This window comes from Oryctolagus cuniculus, chromosome 3, assembly GCF_964237555.1.
Source record: "Oryctolagus cuniculus chromosome 3, mOryCun1.1, whole genome shotgun sequence".
NCBI lineage: Eukaryota > Metazoa > Chordata > Mammalia > Lagomorpha > Leporidae > Oryctolagus > Oryctolagus cuniculus.
Window position 1 is genome coordinate 68,629,154 of NC_091434.1, and position 21,063 is coordinate 68,650,216.

Here is a 21,063-nt window from a genome sequence, read left to right on the forward strand (position 1 = left end):
CTCTTCAGAAGTGTCCTGGGGCTGGTTTCTAAGCCCCAGGGTTGATGTGAGGGTATTTTAAATACTGAGGCTACCTCTACACCTGACACCATTCTGGAAGACTACAGGGCAAGGAGTGTTAACAGGCACACCTGGAAAACAGTTTCACTGTGCTACTGCCCGCTTCTTTAACATATTCTTTAAGAAATGACTATAAAGCCAGTGAAGAGAAAACCAACCACGGCAGTTGTACGTGACACAGCAGCTTTTTTTTAAATGACTGCTTGGGATACCCATTTCCCATACGAGGTTCAAGTGCTGGTTATTCTGTTTTCAATCCAGCTTCCCCATAACGCACACCCCGGGAAGCATACATGATGATGGCTCAAGTACTTGAGTCCCTGCCATCCGTGTGGGAGACCCACACAGAGGCTTCTGCCTCGCCCAGCCCCAGCTGTTGAAGGCATTTGGGAAGTGAACCAGCAAACAGAGGATCTCTCTGTCTCTCAAATAAAAAGGAAGGCAAATAAAAATGTCAAAAAGCATACGTGTTACTATGTTGTTATACTGCCCTCAAAAGAAATGAAATATCTTCCAAACACATGTAAGTCTTTGCCTTTGAAATGCAGATGTTACAAATTTCAATCCAAAAGGTCAAAATGTCAAGGTAATCTGATAACTGAACATACTTAACTGAGGTCTGAAATAACACACCTGAAAATAGTTACAGTATCCGAGAGGGAACCAACAGCAACATCAGGATAGGAATTTCTATCAAGGTCCATATCTCCAGCAATTGAATATCCAAAATACGGTGTCGTCCCCTCGAGAATCTGAAATAAAACAGTGCATCAGATGAGCACGGGCACACCAAAAGGAACTTCTCATCTATGCTCCGAAAGACTCACAACTTTCTTCTGAATGGACGTTCAGGAGTTCACATGTAGCTAAATTATATTAAATTACAAGTACTCATAGGATCTAACATTTCAGACATTCTATTTCACCCGATTTACACAGTATCTCAAAGGACAGAGGAGCCATTCTTTGATGAGTTTAATGCATTAAATTAACCAAGGTATTTCTAATCAAACCTCTCCTCTCTAGTCCCCAAGTCTCACTTTTCTCAAAAGCAATTTAAAAACGTGGGGGTCTGAATTCTCCACGTGCTTGTCCAGTTTCACTTCTGCTTACTTTGCTACTGAGGGAAAGATGAGGGCACTTCCAAAGATCATGGAGAGCACACCTGATGTGCGTGAGGTCTCTGCTCGTACAACCCCATCTCAACAGTCTTCCAGGACTTTCCATCCTCGCCCTCAAATGAGTAGGGCTGCGCTTTTATGCACCAAAACAGAGTGATCGTTTAATTTCGTGTTTCCATGAGCTTTTGGAAGTACCCATACACACCTTTTCCATGTCTTTATACTGTCAGACGAGGGCAGTCTTGTGTTTGAATGACTTTGATTCCCAACTTACCAAAGAAATTTTACAATTAAAACAAGCAAGACATTGCAATTATATATCTATTTTAGAGCTATCTTCCAGTAATACACTTTTTAAAAGGCAAAATTCATACTTGTAGACTTGTGAATAAAACAAAATCAGTATGATAACTCATTTCCACCTAAATATCTATTACAGGCTAAAAACTGAGACAAGCTGTAGAAATCAGGTTATTTGATTACCTGTGTTGGTTTGGTATTTATTCCACTTGCAGACCCATGATAGATAAAAACCTTTCCCATATCATCATAAGGCGCTCCAACTGCAATGTCTGTTGACAACACATTTTCATAAACATTACATTTTGAAAATACTCCAATGCTTTAAAATAAGACACCGGAAAGCATTCATTATTATAACAACCAAAATTTCAATCTGTAAATCATAACCATTTCATCATCTTGTATCTACCTGGGTAGCCATCTTGATTAATATCTCCAATATTTTTTACCGCAATGCCGAACATAGAATCTTTGGTTCCGTTAAGACGAATTGGCTTGACGTTATTCCATCTGCCTTGCTGGTTAATGTAGACATACACTGCACCTCCAACTTCTCCATCTCTATCAAAATACTGTGGGGCTCCAATCACTATGTCTTGCCACCTAAAATACGGATGTGGGAGAACAGAGACCCATCAGCTGAAATGCCAGCAAGCTAAGGGAGAATACCCCAGTCCAGGCACAAAGGACACAAACAGGTACGACAGAAAAGACCTCCAATCTGGACCTAATGTCTCATACATTAAAACACTGGAAAAAAAAAAAAATAATCAAGGTAGCCCGCAATAAACATCCCAAGGAAAATATTGGGAGTGAGAACCCAAGGTCAGCTCCTCAAACTGGAACCATGGTGCGACCACCAGGAAGACCCCAAACCTACTCCACCCTACTCTGATCTAAACCACTGGGCACCAGCAGCCACAGACACATGGATGACCTTCTCACCAATCCTGAGGGTCAACAGGACCCTCGAGACGCTCCAGCAGTCCCTTCAGAAACCAAAGGCCAGGAGTGGGCATTCGGCACAGTGGTTGTCACTCGGGATGCCTGGGTTTGAGTCCCTGGCTCTACATCCGATGCCAGCTCCCTGCTAATGTACACGAAGGTGACTCAAGTACTTGGGTGCCTGCCCCCATGTGAGAGAGCTGGACTGGGTTCCTAGCTCCTGGTTTTAGCCTAGCCCAGCCCTGGCTGTTGCGGGCACTCAGAGTAAACCAACACATGGGAGATTTCTCTCTCTCTGTCTCCCTGCTGCTCAAATACATGAACACAAATAATAACTTTAAAAAATTTAAAGAAATCACAGAACAGAATCATGCAGCTGTCACTCTTTGCATTACTTTTTCACATTTTAATTCTAACGGATCCACAGTCCTAGGGCATAGGTAAAAACTAAAAATCAAAAATGCCATCCCACTTCCTGGGGGAGGTAAGGAGCATCTGCTGCCCCCACACAAACTCTGGAGACGGTGCAGATCTGGAACCCACCAGCCCCACACGAAGGCTCTTCCTGAGACCGAGAGAAGCCAGGCAAAGCAGCAACGACTTGCCGTCAGCGCGGCCACATTCTTACCCATCCTTGTTGAGGTCCACCACCGCCACGTCGTAGCCGAAGGAGGAAGCCAGCCCCTCCCCGTCAAATATGTGCTCCGGCAGGAGGTGTGCTGACTTCATGTCTCTCTTCAGCAAAACCACAGCTCCGCTGTGATTGGCTCTCGGAGCTCCAGATACAAAAGTGATCTCATCTTTGGAAACAATACCTTTCCCTGAGTCCAGAGAAAAGCCTGGAAAAATAAAATACAGCCTTTTACATCCATCCTGTCATTCAGGAGGAGGTCTGTGATACTGGTAACCCTAACGTCCCCTTTTCTACCACCTCCCCACCAGCTACCGCCTTGACAGGGTGAGTCCCAGAGCTCAGCGATCCGACACAAGGACCGAGGGCAGGGCTACTTCTCTGGAAGTTCCAACTCCTAGTCTACATGACTGAGCATTTGTGTAACTTGAATTATGAATCATGCATCTTCAAAATGAAATCAAATGTTCTTTAAAGATTGAAACTACAGAATAAGGGGATCCAGCTATCACAGGGCTGTTACATCTCAGCTACAGAGAACAGGCCAAGTGCAGCACAATCGTGCGCATGCCGTGGGGTCTGGCTATGATGCTATGAGCAGACTTTTACATGAAATGACTCCCTTATGCCTCAGTCTTTCGGGTAACCGGCAAGCACAGATGCTACCCTCATGGGTATTACCATAACAACATTTCCCTATTTTGGATGAACTTTGCTTTGAAACACAAACATGCAAACCAAACGATGGCTGATGACAAAGAGCATTTGAGAACCTCAGGTGAACAATAGAGGTGAGCCGAGTTGCTGCTGAGACCAGCGACTTGCTTGGTGGGAGGGCCGAAAACATCGAAAACATCGCAGCCACACCCGGTTATAAAGCTCCGGGCAGGATGGCAGAGCGCAGATGCTGAGGTCTGGCGGAAAGCAGAAATGCCCTCCTCAACACCATTCGGATTAAGCAAATGTTTCTCCAGAGGGGTGAGGCAGATGCCGAAGCAGACAGCTCACCCCTTCCATCGGGATTTGTTTTGGAAAAGCATCACCACTCCCGCTGCAGTTCTCAAATTGTGAAGTGAGCTGAAAAATCCGATGAGCCCCGCGTTCGGAGGAGGCCGATACAATCGACTCCAGCTCTGCCACCCATCTGGCAGCAGAGCCCGCACCCCGGCAGGCTTTCTGTGCGCGCTTCACTTGAAACGAAATGGAAAATAAAAAGATTTATGCTCTGTATGGATCAAAAAAATTTCTAAATGACCATGACCAAGACAATTTATTTGTCATCTCAGAGGTCACAAACCTAGGTAGCTATTCATCATCACATCAGGGGATGTGTCAGGTTGCTCCCTGGGAGGCCGTGTTTTATAAACAAACTGATCAGGATCTGTATAGGAAACGCTGGTCAAAAACAGCAGGCCTGTACACACGCACGGGACAGAAGAGATTGGGGAAAAGATAATTATGCTTGGTAAGGGGCAGAACAGCCGCGCTGCGCTCTCTGCACGATGGGGCCACGGGCGCCTCCAGCGAGCTGCTCCGCTTGCAGGCTTCCAGAACCTCAGGTAGACCATTTTATTCCCCCACCCCCACCCCCACCCCCACTGCTCTTTGGAAATGACAGCCTCGCACACAGCATGGACAAGCACACGGTCACAATACGAACTGGATTTCCTTCTCCAGCATCCCCTTTGCAGGACACTGAGCCTGAAAGCGGCGAGCGTGTTTAAAACACTTGGTATCTCCCTACGTTCTAACAGCGACTATGTCCCTAGAATCCACTGGCATCTATCCAAAAGACCAGAGTGTTGGTCTCTTAACCAGAACCATTGCATACTTCTCGTCTCACGTGATCCCTAAACGATACGTTTAAAGAAGCAGAAAGGTCAGGTAACGTACAGTCAAAGATTGGTTTGTTGACCATGTTTACTTGGAAATCTTGCATTTAATACTCGATCCTGCAGGTGCCCCTCTCCTAAGAGCCGAACCCATCACCCCTGGGGCCCAGGTCCTCCAAGGCCACTGCCGCGCCGGTCACACACCAGCCACTTCCCCTCCACCTCCTCATCTTCCTGATTCCTTCTCTTTCCTTGCTGGGAGGATTATTAATGGTGTAGTCTCAGGCTGAGTCACAGTGGTACTCATCCATTTAAACAAACAAAAATTAAAAACAAAAAGGACACTCATGTTTTTTTAGTGTTGCAGATGTGAAAGGCACTGGCTACACAGCACCTGACTTAGAGCACAGAGTAGGTACTTAAGAACAAGCAAATACTAAGTACCATGTTTCTCTTCCTTTTTCTATACCCTTAAACAGCATTTTTATTTTGGGAGAGATGGGGGTATATGAGCTGAAGTTTTTTTTTTAAATGAAGAGTATTATGAATATTTATACAATTTAAACTTCTTAGTGTATGTTTACAACTAGCCCATTGTTTGGAATGAGTCACACATTTACACCTATTTTTTCCTCTTTTACCTTCCATTATCCCAGTAATATCTCTTGCATATGGGTGCTTTTCTCCTCATTTAAAAAAAAAATAGGTTACTATTTAGGTTTAGGAGATTTTTTTACATTTTCCCAAGAAATGCACAGTAATTATTCTTTATGTCAACTCATACCAAGAATTAGAGCTTTTAAAAGCCTTTGTGTAATTACCATAATGCACATGAATAATTTAGGACACCATTAGTAATGCAAACAAGCGTGGGGAGTTAAGGAGTTGGCATTTAGAATCCGGGTGTCCTCTGCACCGCCTTAGCAATGGGGCTCAGCCTCCGCGAAGGGGGGTGGGGGATGTGTGGCCCTGCCATGCGGACCCCCGGCCAGAAGCAGGGCCAGCCCTTGGAGAACGGCAGTGGCACAGGGGCGACCTGGAGGTGTTGACCTGCCACGGAGAGCAACTTTACAGAGACAGAGCTTACGCACAGCACCAGAAGTGGCCCAATTTGGCAAGGGAAGGCAGCACAGCCGCCTGCAAATCACAGCTGGGTGAACGGCTGTTTCAGGTTCCAGAGGCCACCATGACCTCAGGACACACAGACTTCCAAGTAAGAGGCCGCCAACTGCAGGCAACAGTAGCTTGCTTCCCCTCGGGATGGGGCCCAGCACCAGTCAGGCAACCTCCAGATCACCAAGGCTCACCAGCACCCAGAGCTTGCAGCCACAGGCCCCTGGCTGCCCCCGGCTTAGTCTCAGCCTCGAAGCCCAGGGGCCGGTGGGCGTGCGGAGGGCGGCCGCACGCGGTGTCGGCGAGGCTGGGGTGCCGCCTGCGCTCAGGCCTACCTAAGTAACTGTTAGCAGGGACAGGAACGAGACTTTCATCATGGTCAGTCTCTCCGCCAACTTCATAAGGCCCATCTTCAAAGATGTTCATGTCAAAAAAAGTGTTATTCTTTTGCTCTACGCGAACAATCCCTACAGGAATGAAATGGTACAAACAACAACAAAAAAAGTGAAGATGAAACAAAATAAAATAAATGGTTCCAGATAAACACCCCCCTCCCGGCCACATATTCACGGAGTTTGGAAGGAAAATGTGAGGAAAGGGAAGATTTTTAAGGTGGCTAAACATGTCTCTGCCAATTTTTATGTGAAAGAAATTTGCTCTTGCAATAAAAAAAAATGCATTTTCAGGAACTATCTTTATAATGCCACAAAAATGGAGATGGAAATGGAATGTTTAGCTTACAACATCGACAGAAAACTAGTTTTCTAAATGACATGAACTCGTTGTATTCATAAATGTTATGTTTGCTGTAATCCCAGATCAATTTATCATCTTTTCTGCAGTGCGAGAGTGAAATGACCACACTGAGTCAGGCACTTGGCGCCTGGGTTCAAGTTCCAGCTCCGCTTCAGACTCCAGCTTCCTGCTGGTGCGGACTCCGGGAGGCAGCCTGCCACCTGTGACCTGAACAGAGTTCTGGCTCCCAGCTTCAGCTGTCGTGGGCATTTGGGGACTGAACCAGTGGAGGGAAGATCTTTCTCTGTCTCTGTGCCTTTCAAGTAAGTTTTAAAAATTAAAAAAAAAAAAAAGTATATATTTTGTTTAAATCACTTAAGCCAAAATTTCCTTTTTAAAACTCTTATAACTGGTAATTAAAAGATAAAATTTCACAAACTTAGCCCAAATCACTGTGTGGCTTTTTAAAAAAGGCAACAATTTAGGTTAGGATTTATAAGTAGATAAGTCACATTTCCCTATGAATTACAATAAACACTCTGGGTAAATGTGGTTTTTGCTTTATATGGCACTTATGCTTGTTAAAATAAAATGATTTCTAAGTCATTGTGTGGTTTTGATTAGGTCAAAATACCCTAACAAAGTCTATTCCAATGAACAAAAGCAAAACCACTCAATTGTTATTATACCCCTCCTGGAATAAGTTACCTACCTGTATTCACATAGTTACTTCCTTGTCTTAACATAAAGTACCAACTGAGGGAAAGAAACAGATCTCAAAACCGAAACACACACTGCGATCATCATGTGTTCTTACAAATCACATCATTTAGATTTTTAGTTCCCTACCCACTTTCATATATAAATGCCTGGTTTACACATGTTCACTTAAAATGTACTAACTCACAGTGCGTACACTAGAAATGCCATAGACCGTCTAACCCCATTTCTGTAAATACAAGCAACGTCCTACCTTTCCAGTTGTAAGTACCCGGAGCTCCAAACACAATGTAGTGAAAGTCTTTAGTGAAAGTGGCTGCTACACCCTGCTGGCACGAACCAAACTTCTCATGGCCTCTGAGTCGGCCGTCACAGAAACTCCAGTCTCCTCCGTCCATATCGTCCTCGATCCTGAGGTTCTGACTCAGCACGTAACACCTCCCAAAGATGTCTCGTGACTCCTGCTTTGTATTAACGTGCTGCCTTTTTTCATATCGATGAGCACATGTCTGCAAACAGACAGAACAGAGTAGCCCACTCATGTCAACAACCCTTGTGTCGCTAAAATTGCGAACCAAGAACACTGTCAACAATGAAGAGGTTAATTCTAAGTAGGTGATCAAACCATGTCCTCATCCTGCACTGGATCCCAAACCAGCTAACATTCCCTAGAGTGGCACTGAGGGGACCATGACCCAGCGTTGAAACCGGGACTTCTGTCTTATCCCCACTCAGAGAACAATGTTCCAATCCAAATATTGAAAGCCAATCTGCAACCACAGGCAATTTATCTGGAAATCCACCTGTTAACATAAACAAAGGGAGACACCTTCTTACTTCATTTGTGGAACTTAATTGGCTTTTAGTGGCTGTGAAATAAGTAATTATGTGTGTGAAATAAGCAATTATGCTCTGGAGGAGAGAAATCACGGACACGTATTCATAGGGTTCAAGCAGGCCCAGCAAAACAGAAGACGTTTCCCTTCTACCCAAACATGTTCCTTGTGATCTGTCCCAACCTACACTCATTTGCCTCAGTAGGTTTTTAAAAGGCAGAGAGGATCACACCACCAGACCAGATGAAATCGTATCTCTAATTTCCGCAGAGTTCCATCACACCCCCCACCAACACAAGAGGAACAGACTTGTAAGACCCAAGTCAATTTCCCAGGACACCGCCTTCTAGATGTCAAAATCCAAGGTGCACTGAAGTTTTCCTGGTTCTCCAAAGCCTGTGTCGGTTTTGTTCCAGCAATTCCAACAGACAAAAGGATCCTCGTTCCAAGGGGGATGCACCTCCAAGGGCTAGCACCACCCACCCACCTCGTAAACCCCCTGTTCTTTGCTCCTACTTCTGTTTGAAGAAGCTCAGGATAAATACCAAGAGAGCTTCCATTACCTGATGTTAATTCCAAGGTCATTCTCATTTCTAACACTGACCTATGACAATTATAAGTTCCTAGGATTAAAAACTGTGTCTAGTTTGTTTGCCTTTTTTTTTGCTTTAAGACCATATGGAGTTTTAGGGGCTAACGCATAGAGATTTATTCGAAAGTCCTTTGACATATGCAAGTTCTGAAGAACAGCATCCAAGTACAAGGTATTTTAACAAGTTCAGGGAATAGTAAGAGATTTATTTTGGTGCAGATAACTGTAAAATTCATGTAATGAGGGGTTCAAAATAGTCATGAAAAATGTGTATTATGATAAAAGCATACATGGATTTCCAGTTGTACCACACCACAATAAACTTCTCGTTTAATCTCATTTCTCCCTGAACTTTCTGAAGTACTCTCATGGATCAGGAGTCACAGGAGAACAATGCTTCGGTTTCCACTCAGCGTCCGTTCCTGCATAAACGCAGTGAGTGTGCTAGGACGCCGCCTGTTCCAGCCAGTGCAAAAGTCCTGGTGCCTGCACGCGACGGGAGAACACGCGCGTCCACACTTACCACCACCTTGCCGCCTGGTCCCTGACTCCGGACCGTGACCCCCATCCACTGGTCCTCCTTGCTCTCGGAGGCAGGGTCAGCTGTGGGAAGCAGCACAGGGGACACCCACGGTTAGCGCTGCCCAGGCACTGCCCAAGCCACAGAGAAATGGACAGACACCACACAGTGCTTCCACGTCGCCTGTACTCCAAGTCCCGTGGCTCCGGAAATGCACTTACTCAATCCAGAAAAATGGTTTCCCGTCTCAGGAACTCAGAGAAGTGGTTATGGGTAAAGAACCTCTGGTAACAGTCTACACGTGGAATAGCAAGCTCTGCGTGGTGCCCATGTGTCTGCCCTCCCTTGATACCCAGGTCCTGAATACAGAAAGCTGCTTGAAACTTGTGCAGTTGAGGGGGGGCAGCCTCCAAGAGACCCCCTTAGAGCAACAATGTAGAACCCAACTACCTTCCAAACCACCAGAGCAGGCACTCTCTACCCCCGCCCCCATCCCCACCCCCGACTTTTAACACAACATCACTGCTCTTCAACTGAGACAGGGAGATAAGGTTTCAGAGTTACTTTGGCTCTCTTAGCTGACAAGCTTCATCTTTTATCAATAACAAAAGAGTGTAATATATTTATTTTTAGGAAGAAAATTAAAAAGTTACAAATGCCACTATGTGCTCATTTTGCTATCCATTCATACCACTGATATGGTCCTGTATACAAGCTTATGCCTTCCTCAATGAGAAGACAGGCGTGATTTTCTTTTTTTTTTTTTTTAAGATTTATTTATTTATTTGAAAGAGTTATACAGAGAGAGGAGAGGCAGAAAGAGAGAGAGGTCTTCCATCTGATAGTTCACTCCCCAACTGGCCGCAGCAGCCAGAGCTGTGCCGATCCGAAGCCAGGAGCCAGGAGCCAGGAGCTTCTTCCAGATCTCCCATGTGGGTGCAGAGACCCAAGGACTTGTGCCATCTTCTACTGCTTTCCCAGGCCATAGCAGAGAGCTGGATCAGAAGTAGAGCAGCAGGGTCCTGAACCGGCGCCCATATGGGATGCCAGCGCTTCAGGCCGGGGCGTTAACCCGCTGCACCACAGCGCCAGCCCCGACAGGCCTGATTTTCAATCTTGATTACAAAACCACAAAAAGTGAACAACTTTAATAGAAAATACCAAAATTTCACGAGTGAGATTGCTCTGCTCTATCAACAAGAAACCAGGCAAACTGGGGTGAACACAGGGTGCAGCACAGCCTCTCCCAGCTACTCAGAATCCTCACAAAGCAAGGAATAATCTGAGACAGGAGGGCACATTTTATCATGTTGGCCAGCTCCCCCCACCCCCGCTCCCAGGAGGGGCTGACGGTTCAGCTTCTTTAGCTATGAATTAATTCAACAGCCTCCTGCAGAACCTCAGGGCATCACTAGGTGGCAACATCAACACGCCAGAAAGTTTATAGACCACAGAAGCAGGAGGATCCCAGCAAAACACTGCACCCTAGTTGTGACTGACAAAGTATTTTCAAGGCCATGCCAAACAGCCAAGGCTGATGGAGCTCAAAGAGGTCCCATCTGCAAGAATAAATGCTTGTACCCGCTTCTTTCACCAGAGGAAGGGCAGGTGGAGTACAGGCCAAGGGAACACAGAGGGTACAGTAGCACCATCTGGCCAGTGTCATGGTCCCACATGGGCACTGGTTCAAGTCCTGGCTGCTCCACTTCCGATCCAGCTCCCTGCTGGTGGCCTGGGAAAGCAGCAGAAGATGGGCCCAAGTGCATGGGCCCCTGCCACCCATGTGGGAGACCCAAATGGAGGTCCAAGCTCCTGGCTTCAGCCTGGACCAGTCTTGACAGTTGCAGCCATTTGGAAAGTGAACCAGTGGAGAGAAAATGTATCTCTCTCTCTCTCTCTCTAGCTCCCTCCCTTCCTCTCTCTCTAAAAAAAAAAAAAAAAAGAAATAAAGAAATAAAGAAAGAAAGAAAGAGAGAGAACGCACCATCATTGTCAAATTCAATCCGAGTACAAGGCCCTCCGGAGGTGATGTCACAGCTGTACAGGCCGCCGGTCCTGTTGGCCCGCTGCAGCGGCAGGGCGACTGCCCGAGGGGCCCCCACGAGCAACCTGCAGGAGAAACAGAGAGAGCTCAGAGATTCAAGGTGAATGCACAGGTAACATTTACACTCGACAGAAACAAGCGAAGGGCCTCCAGGCCTGCCCCACGCCAAGGCGTCCGCTCACTCTTCAGCAGCCCAGCGACGAGGGGAACCCGGGTGGAGTCCCAGACCGGCTCCCGCGACGCGGTCCAGGCCAAGTGCACAAGGCAGCAGGAGGGCAGAGGGAAAGAAGGGAGGGAATGCCCACCTCTCCCAGCGTCGGCGCGGCCGCCTGGGGAGGGGGGGGCGTGATTCAGGGCTTCAAAGATGCTCTTCACACCGCAGGGCCCCTAAGCCTAAGCCGAGGACATCATACAGAGCCCAAGAGAGGAAACCACCACCTCCAACCCTGGACCGGACAACGGTCAGCGAAATGTGACGGGCAACACAATGTCCATTTCTAGCAGTGTGCCTCCCCGAGAGATTCCCCAAGGGCATTTCTGACCGGATCTTAGACCCTCGGTCTATATGAAGGGGCTTCAGAAAGTTTGTGGAAAAAAATCAAATGAAAAGCTAATGTGAATTAATTTTTTGTGACTATTTTGAAGCCTCTCTCCCGCCACACACTTAAGCTTTGGGGATGGGGATTTTGCACAGCAACCAAGACATCACTGGGGCTGCCTGCCGCCTAAACTGGAGTGTCTGTGCCAAGTCCCAGTCTGCTTCCAACTCCAGCGTCCTGCTAATGCACGCTCTGGGGTGCAGCAGGTGACGGCTCGAGTACGTAGGTCCCTGCCTGCCACCGACGTGGGAGACCTCGGTTGAGTTCTAAGCTCCTGGCTTCTGCCTGCTCAGATTCCAGCCGTCAAGGGTATTTAGGGAGTGAATCAGCAAATGGAAGATCTCTGTCTCACTGCCTTTCAAGTTACAACGAAAAAATGTAATTTAAAATAAGTCTTTAAAAAACAACTAACATAAAATGCTTTATTCTGGGAAAAAAAAGAGGAAGGGATCTGACCTTTGCCTAAGACCTAACTGTACTGAATTACCCTCTTTTGCAGCCTTGGCCTCTTTCCAAGTTCATTCTTCCCCACCGTGTCAGCTTTAGCGGGATATAACTGACACACAGAAATATTATGGTATGCCGCTTGATGGTTTTCTGAGGCAATTTTAACATCTTGGCATTTGCATCCGAGCTCCTCCATTGCATCCAGCCCAGTTCCCAAGTTGTGTGATGGGCGCAAAGCATCTTCCCTCCCCCTCACTCTCCCCCTCCCCCTCACTCTCCCCCTCCCCCTCGGTGTTGTCTTAAATAAGCAGGTTGGGAACCCAAATCCTCAATCCTTGCAGTTTGTTTCAACACCAGAGGGCGCTCTTTCAAGAGCCCTGCCTCCAGCTGGGCTCCTCACTCAACCAGGCTGATCATGTTTGGGGGCTGCCTCACTAACAAGAAACGCCCATGTCTGGCCAGGCCGAAATGGCGGGGCTGACAGGATGGGAAACAAGGCTGGGGCTGGGGGAGGGGGCTGAGGACACGAATAAGCAAAAGCCACAAACTGCCAGCACAGGAAACAAGCCACTCCTAGCCCCAGAAACCCACGCTTGGCAGGTGTAAAAGTGAAGTAGACACACGTGGTCCCAGCAGTCCCCAGCCGCTCCTCCCCAGCTGCGACTGCAGGAGAGGACTCATCCCCACAGAGGATCCCCGGCTGGTGCAACAGGAGGCATGCGCACTTGGAAAGCAGGCAGGGGAGCCGGACGATGCCCAGCGATGGCCGGGAGGGAGCAGAGCACGTGGCCAGGCATGGCCCTACCTCGAGGACCCCCACCTCCACGTGAAGGAAGCCGCATGCGCCAGGACAGAGACCTGACATGCAGCCTCACAGGGAGCAGGGCGGCGCCCTTGCTGCTGGGGGGTGGAGGAGGGGCCCGCTCCACCCACCCTCCTAACGGAGCCCTGAACCCAGGAGCCTTAACTAGTGCGGGCGAGGTGCCACGCACTAACTGCACAGAGGAGGAAGCAGACTCCACTGCTCAGGAGCCACAGGGCATAAGTCGGGCAGGGCCCAGGCCTCTCTCCTCTTCAAAGCATACTGGGCGGGGCTTCTGGCGCAGTGATTCAGTGGCCACACCCCACACTGGAGCGCTTGGTTCCTGTCCCGGCTCTCTATTCCTGATCCAGCTTCCCGCAGACACGAACCCTGGCCCTTAGTACTTGCGTCCCTGCTACCCAAATGGGAGATCAGATTGAGTTCTGAGCTCCTGGCTTCAGTCTGGCCCAGCCCCGACTGTTGCAAGCACTTGGGGAATGAACGAGTGGATGAAAAAAATCTCTCTCTACCTTTAAATAAATATATATTAAAATAATAATGATAATAACAAAGTACTTTGGTGGGGGAGGGGGCAGGCAGCCAATTGGCCTGGCAGTTTAGCAACCCCACATCCCAGAACAGGCACTGGGGTCCAGTGGATTAAAGTGGCACGTGGGACACCAGCCTCCCACCTGCCTTGGATCCTGGCTGCTCCACTTCCAATCGAGTTTCCTGCTAATGCATCCTGGGAGGTAGGGTGCTTGGGGCCTTGCCACCCACAGACGTGAGAGACCCAGATTGCGTTCTGGCTCCGGCTCCTGGTTTTGGCCTAGCCCAGCCCTGGCTGATGGAAGATCAATCAATTTTTTTTCTCTCTCTACCTTTCAAGTAAAAGGAAAATAAACATATATTTAAAAAAGCAGTAGGGGTAAGCTTTATGACATACAGGGCAAAGCTGCCACCTGAGATGCTAGCATTCCATATGAGCACCGGTTCGAGTCCTGGCTGCACCACTTGTGATCCAGCTCCCTGCTAATGTGCCTGGGAAAGCAGATGACCCCAAGTGTTTGGGCCCCTGCATCCACCTGGGAGGCCCGGAAGAAACTCCTGGCTCCTGGCTTGGGTCTGGCCCAGCCCTGGTCTTTGTTGCCTTTTGGGGAGTGAACCAGTAGATGGAAGCCCTCTCTCCCTCTCCCTCTCCCTCTCTCTCCCTAACTCTGCCTTTCAAATAAATAAAATAAATGCTTACAAAACAAAAATAGCAGCTCACATCCCATATCCCAGTGCTTTTTTTTTTTTTTAAAGATTTATTTATTTATTTGAAAGTCAGAGTTACAGAGAGGCAGAGGCAGAGAGAGAGAGGTCTTCCAGCCATTGAGTACAGGTCTTCTACTGTTTTCCCAGATGATAGCAGAGAGCTGTATAGGAAGTGGAGCAGTCGGGACTTGAACCGGCATCCACATGGGATGCTAGCACCACAGGCAGTGGCTTTACCTGCTATGCCACAGCGCCAGCCCTTGGGTTCAGGTTCTGACACTGCTGTCCACCCCAGCTCCCTGATAATGCACACCCACAGAAGCAGCAGTGATGGTTCAAGCACTTAGGTCCCTGCAGCCAAGCGGGGACCTGGACTGAGTTCCACAATTCAGTTTGGCCTTACCCTGGCTGTTGCAGGAATTTGGGAAATGGGCCAGAGAGTGGGAGCTTGCTCTGTTTAACAAATAAATAGATAAAAATAATAGTTCTAGGAGCCCACATTGTGGGGCATAGCCGCTTAAGCCATACCTGTGATACCAGCATTCAATATGGCTGCTGGGCCAAGTCCTGGCTGCTCCACTTCCGATCCACATCCCTGCTAATGTACCTGGGAAGCAGCGCTGGATGGCTCAAGTGTTTGGGCCCCTGTAAGCACGTGGGAGACCTGGATGGAGTTCCAGGCTCCTGGCTTGGGCCTGGCCCAGCCCCGGTAATGGCAGCCACTTGGGGAATGAACCAGCAAATGGAAATCTCTGTGTGTCTCTCTCTGTCACTCAGGATTCCAAATAAATAAATACATGCTTTAGACAAATAAGTCAAAGTTCTTAGGAAACAAAACCCCAGGACTGGAAGAAGCTGATGGGCCTGGTTGACCTGGCAAACCTTACACAAATTGTGCACCGAAACAAGAAAGCTCCATACACTGACAGATTCCAGACCAAATGCAGACAAACAGGGAGGAAGATCAAAGCCTCATCATCCACCTAGGGGATGGGTGGGGCTCCCACAAGGTAACAACTGCAGGGGAGGGGAAGGCAGTGGTTACTGTGTCTCCTCTAATTACTTCCTCTTCTGCCGCACAGCTGGGAGAGCCTCAGGGCTCCTAAGGCAGCCCCCCCCCCTTCCTGTTTACCCTACTTGATCACTCAGTCACCCACTTGCTCCTTCAGCAAACACTCATCGAGAGCCTCCTGGAATGTAGAAGGAATCGTCCTGATCCCTCAAACTCTGCTCCAGGGGAGCCTGACCCATCAACAGGTCACTCAGACACAGAGAGGCAAGGCATCCTGGCCACCAACACCTGCCCAGGAGGCGGCCAGGCGGATGTGGTCAGGTCAGGGGCCCAGCATGTGCAGAGGCTGAGGGGAGGGGTGGGTTGGAGATGGGCAGCCTAGTGGGCCGAGCTCTGCACTCGGGGTTACCTCCACGGGGCCCCTGCTTCTCCACCACCATCCTTGTGTGCGACTCCTAGGTTTTCTGTGGCTTGGCTCATTAGGCTAATCCTCCGCCTTGCGGCGCCGGCACACCGGGTTCTAGTCCCGGGCGGGGCGCCGGATTCTGTCCCGGTTGCCCCTCTTCCAGGCCAGCCCTCTGCTGTGGCCAGGGAGTGCAGGGGAGGATGGCCCAGGTGCTTGGGCCCTGCACCCGCATGGGAGACCAGGAGAAGCACCTGGCTCCTGCCATCAGATCAGCGCGGTGCGCCGGCCGCAGCGCGCTGGCCGCGGCGGCCATTGGAGGGTGAACCAACAGCAAAGGAAGGCCTTTCTCTCTGTCTCTCTCACTGTCCACTCTGCCTGTCGGGAAAAAAAAAAAAAAATTGTGGTGGTTGTTTGGCACACAGACAGGAGCAGGTAGTACTCCTGCTCCCCCTGTGCCCCTCACCCCCAGTGGCTAAGCAGGAAGCGGTAACTCCCAGTGCTGGCCAAATACAGGGACGGGGACAGCAAAATTTCCCAAGTGCACTGCCAAGCTCTTGTTTAAAAAAAAAAAAAAAAAAAAAAAAAAAAAAAAAAAAGTCCTCTTATAGCAGTTACTGATGGAGAAAGGGCACGGAAATCTTAACGGAAAAAAAGACAGCACATTCGAAATGAGAACTCCACAAAGAGAAATGTGCCTGTGGTGAATGGCCCAGCACCTTTCTTCCTCTGCCCAGGATCCACCCCAGGACGGATGGAGGAGGCAGGGGCACTGCTGGGGCCCTCAAGTAAGAGCACAGCGCAAACAGCAGAGGGCGCCCGGCTCTGGCTGCACCTGTTCCCTGAGATCACGCAAGGCGAGCTAAGGCAGTACCTCGCGAGAGAACACTGTAACCCCACTCAGCAATTGCCAGCGGCTCTAATCCTCCGGGTTAAGCTGCCCTCTCTGGTTCAGGAAATCAGCAAAGGCTCTTTAATTCTGTCTGGAACTGGCCCGAAAGGCAGGAGGTCACAGACCATCGTGAGCTGAGGCTGCGACCGACAGGAACAAACAGAAAAGGGTGGAACAGCGTCCAAATTCTGGCCTGGGTGCTGGTCTGAGCTTTCAGTGTATGGCTGGCTCTTGAGCTGGCAGACAGGGTGCAGGCCTGCTGGGGATGGGGGGTCGTCTGCACCTCTGGGGGGCCCTCAGCCTACACCAAAATCAGGTTCCGCTCAAATCCTGGTTCTCTTCACTGTCTCCACAGTGCCCATTGACGCCAAGAGCTGGGCCCCCGAGGACAGCCCTGCACCCAGGGCGGCAGTGGCCTCTGTCACCGCTGAGGAAGTCGGAACTAAGCAACAGCTCTCCATGCAGAGTGGCTGGCCCAAGGGACACGAGGCGTGGCCTTGGGAGGAAGTGGAGGAAGTGGATGGAGCCGGCTCTAGGACGTCCACCCCCACTGCAAGCAGCAGCAATGCACGCATCTAGGGCAAGCACCCGGGGTCCACCCAAGACTGTTTCAGACACCGAAACACGGGGAAAATCACCTTCCACAGGACCAGTGGGCAATCCCCTCCAATGAGCTCCAGAGCTGCACAGGAGTCAAACTGTGGGGAGTCCAACAAACCAGAGACCCACATTTAAAAGACAAAATTAAAGACTTGCAAGATCAGATCATCATCTTTAAAGGAAAGAGACCCGAAAGCAGTAAGATGCACTGTGAAAGTCTTAACGCCACAAGGATGACAGTAATGAGCGACAGGAGAAAAATTCAGGTCTTCAGGGTGCAGGTAAGAGCCCAACTGTCACCACCATGGTGCGGACTGCAAGGTCATTTCAAGGTTCTTCAAGTAAGCCACACTCGCCTACCTTCAAGTTCTCCCCCAAGGACAGCCGGTCAACTTCTGCATAACACTGGGGCACTTATAAAACTCCAGACAATAGCTGCTTTGCTTCCTTGTCCTTGGCAATAATTCATTTCCTCAAGGATTAAAGATTCTGCCTCTAGCTATGCAACTTTGTCCCAGGAAAGGTGAAAAATTGCTTCACTAGAACAACACTTCCATTATTGCTCAACTTAAAACACGGCCTTCTTAGCTTGTCCAAATTAAGACCTCAAAAATTAGAAGATGGCACTACTGTGGCAATCGTGTCATCCCTACATTTCTAAAAAAACATCTATTATTCATTCATTTGAAAGGCACAATGACAGAGGGAGGGGAAGAGACAGAGAGAGAGAGAGATCTTCCATACACGGATTCACTCCCCAAATGGCCACAGCAGTCAGGTCTGAGCAGACGGAAGACAGGAGCAACAGGGGCCCAGGTACCCAGGCATCTTCCACTGCCTTCCCAGGCACTGCTAGCAGGGAGCTGGATGGGAAGTGGAGCAGCTGGGACTCGAAGCGGCGCTCCCGTATGGGATGCTGGCAATGCAAGCAGCAGCTTAATCCGCTGCGCCACACTGCAGGCCCCTTGCTCCTACGTTTAACCTATCCCCAAGTCAAGGCTGAGTTGTCATTATCGCAAATACAAATAAGAAATCAAAAATAAAGAACTGATGGTAGCAAGCAACAGATCCAGAATTTCATCTCAAATCTCACTCTCTGGGCAACCCTCTTGTTTTTTAATTCTGGGTTTACTTCTCTGTAATTCTAGATTATTTTAAATTTCATTATTGCTGTATCTCCGTCAAATTTTTATTTAGTCAGAAGGCAGAGAAACAGAAAGAGAGAAAGGTCTCTTATCTGCTGCTTCACTCCCCAGATGCTGCCACAGCAGAGGTGGGGCTCGGTTGAAGCCAGGAGCTGGGGACTAGAGCTGTCTCCCACATGATTGGCGGGGACCTGAGCACCTGAGCCATCACCTGGTGCCTCCCAGAGCCCGTCAGCAGGAAGCTGGAATCAGGCGAGCTGGGACTGGAGCTCAGGTACTGGCCTGGGATGTCACTGTCCCCAGTGGTGTCTTAATCAGTAGGCCAAATGTCCATCCCTGATTCACAGGCACTAACTGTTGGCCCCACCATCTGAAAAAGGAAGAGGTTAAACTACTTGCCACTTCCTGTCTCCTATTTTTTTAAGAAAACATCTATTTATTTGAAAGAGTTACCGGGGGGGGGGGGGGGGAGGGGGAGAAAGAGAGGGAGAGGTCTTCCATCTGCTGGTTTACTCCCCAGATGGCCACAACAGTGGCCAGAGCTGCGCCGATCCGAAACTCCCCAGATGGCCACAACAGTGGCCAGAGCTGCACCGATCCGAAGCCAGGAGCCAGGAGCTTCTCCCGGGTCTCCCACATGGGTGCAAGGGCTCAAAGACTTGGGCCATCTTCCACTGCTTTCTCAGGCCACAGCAGAGAGCTGGATCGGAAGTGGAGCAGCTGGGACTGGAACCGGCACCCATATGGGATGCCGGCACTGCAGGTGGTGGCTTTACCCACTACATCACAGCGCCAGCCCCTGTATCATATTTTTTATAACTACATTTAGGTCTCAACTACTCTTTGAGGTTTTAATATTTAAACTTCTATTTTTCCCTTTATCAACTTTTGAGATAAATACTGATTTCCCAGTGGGTGAGACAAAGCCACCAGCACTCTGATCCTTTCTCTCAAGCCTTCCTCGGAGTTCCTCCGAGTCTTACCATCCATCAGCTGTACTTTTATCCTGCAGCAAGCTGTCACCACTCACCTCTTGTCCTGTAACCACAGTTTGGTCCTCTCTTACTCTACAGAGCTAGGTATTCAGTGCTGAATCAAACTCTACTTAGCTTATCTTCTTTCTGAGACCAGTATCAGAAGCCCAGGGCCTCAAAACTGTTCCTAGTGTCAAGGTCAGACTTGCTTTTCTTGTGACACATCAATTGCTTGGCAAGCTTCACATTTGGACAAGGACTTTTGCTTTTCTTGGAGTTTCTCATTGCCTTTTTTTCTTACATCAGTTGCCTTTACTCAAGTCTCATTCTTCTCAAAGCCCCCAGCCATGCCTTGAATGAAATCAGTTCAGCATTTTTGCTCGGATCACTTGGGCCTGCAGCTATGATGCAGACCCATTGTTCTAGGCTGCTGTATGGGATCCTGCTAGGGCTCCCCTTCACCACTCTCCTGAGGTCCCCTGTTTCTCCTTATTTATTTTCTTCAGTATTGTTCTAACAGGATTAGGCAATGGGCACGGAGGCTAAAGCTGCTGCATGGGATGCCTGCATCCCCTGAGAGTCCTGGGTTCAAGCCCTGGCCATGCTCTCCAGTCCGTCTTCCTGCTGAATGGGAGGCAACAGGTGAATGCCCAAGTTCATGGGTCCCTACCACCCACGCGGCAGATCCAGTTTGAGTACCAGGCTCCTGGCTTCAGTTTGGCCCAACCCTACCTGTTGTGGGCATTTGGGGGAGTGAACCAGTGGATAGAAGATCTCTCTCTGCATTTCAAATAAATAAACTTTTAAAACACTGTCCTGACAGTATATATGACAGGTAGGTAAACTGAGGCCCTGCATATACAAAATTGTCTTCATTCTGCTCTCATCCTTGACCGCCTGGGTTTATAACTGCACTGAAAAAGCTCTTCCTCAGAGCTCTACTCTCTCCTGGTTGCAGTGTTGCCATTGAAAGCCTGGTACTGGTGCGGCTCTCACTGCTGCCAGAGGGGCGTGCCAGCTCCACTTTAGCCTAGGTATTCGGTAAAGCATGGCTGTACATCCAGGTGAGCTGATTCTCACACCACGCCTGCACCGGCTCCTCCATGCTACAGACTCTGGACGGCCACTCCCACAAAACACTTCTTCCCCTGCACTGCTCTTTCTTCTGTCACATTTCTCTGTCCTCTTCCTGGACCTCCTGGCTTATTCGACCTTCTTTCCCACTTTCCTTTCCCCTCTGTGCTTCTGAAATTTTTTAACTTCATTTTCTCATTGAAATTCTAAATTTCAACAGTCACTTTTTCATCTCCAAAAGCTCTTTCTTTATTCTAATCATGTCTTCCACATAATAGATTCTAATGATTTTTATTTATTTGAAAAGGCAGAGAGAATCAAAGAGAAATCTTATACCCACTAGTTCACTCCCCAAATGCCTACCACAGCTGAGGCTGGGCCAGGCTGAAGCCAGGAACATGGAACT

The 21,063-nt window shown here is 48.9% G+C and overlaps 1 protein-coding gene across 2 annotated transcripts in view; it reads right to left on the minus strand.

The window, feature by feature from the left end:
- Positions 1–21,063, minus strand: part of ITGA6 (integrin subunit alpha 6) — an 82,487-nt gene that overhangs the window by 32,500 nt on the left and 28,924 nt on the right. For both annotated transcript variants that reach the window (XM_017342933.3, XM_017342934.3), the window contains exons 2-9: positions 11,393–11,517; positions 9,412–9,491; positions 7,714–7,969; positions 6,341–6,472; positions 3,058–3,268; positions 1,894–2,087; positions 1,665–1,753; positions 694–812 (exon numbers count right to left, since the gene is read on the minus strand). In XM_017342933.3, the coding sequence (XP_017198422.2) occupies positions 694–812; positions 1,665–1,753; positions 1,894–2,087; positions 3,058–3,268; positions 6,341–6,472; positions 7,714–7,969; positions 9,412–9,491; positions 11,393–11,517 (1,206 nt within the window). The remainder of the gene's footprint in view (positions 1–693; positions 813–1,664; positions 1,754–1,893; positions 2,088–3,057; positions 3,269–6,340; positions 6,473–7,713; positions 7,970–9,411; positions 9,492–11,392; positions 11,518–21,063) is intronic.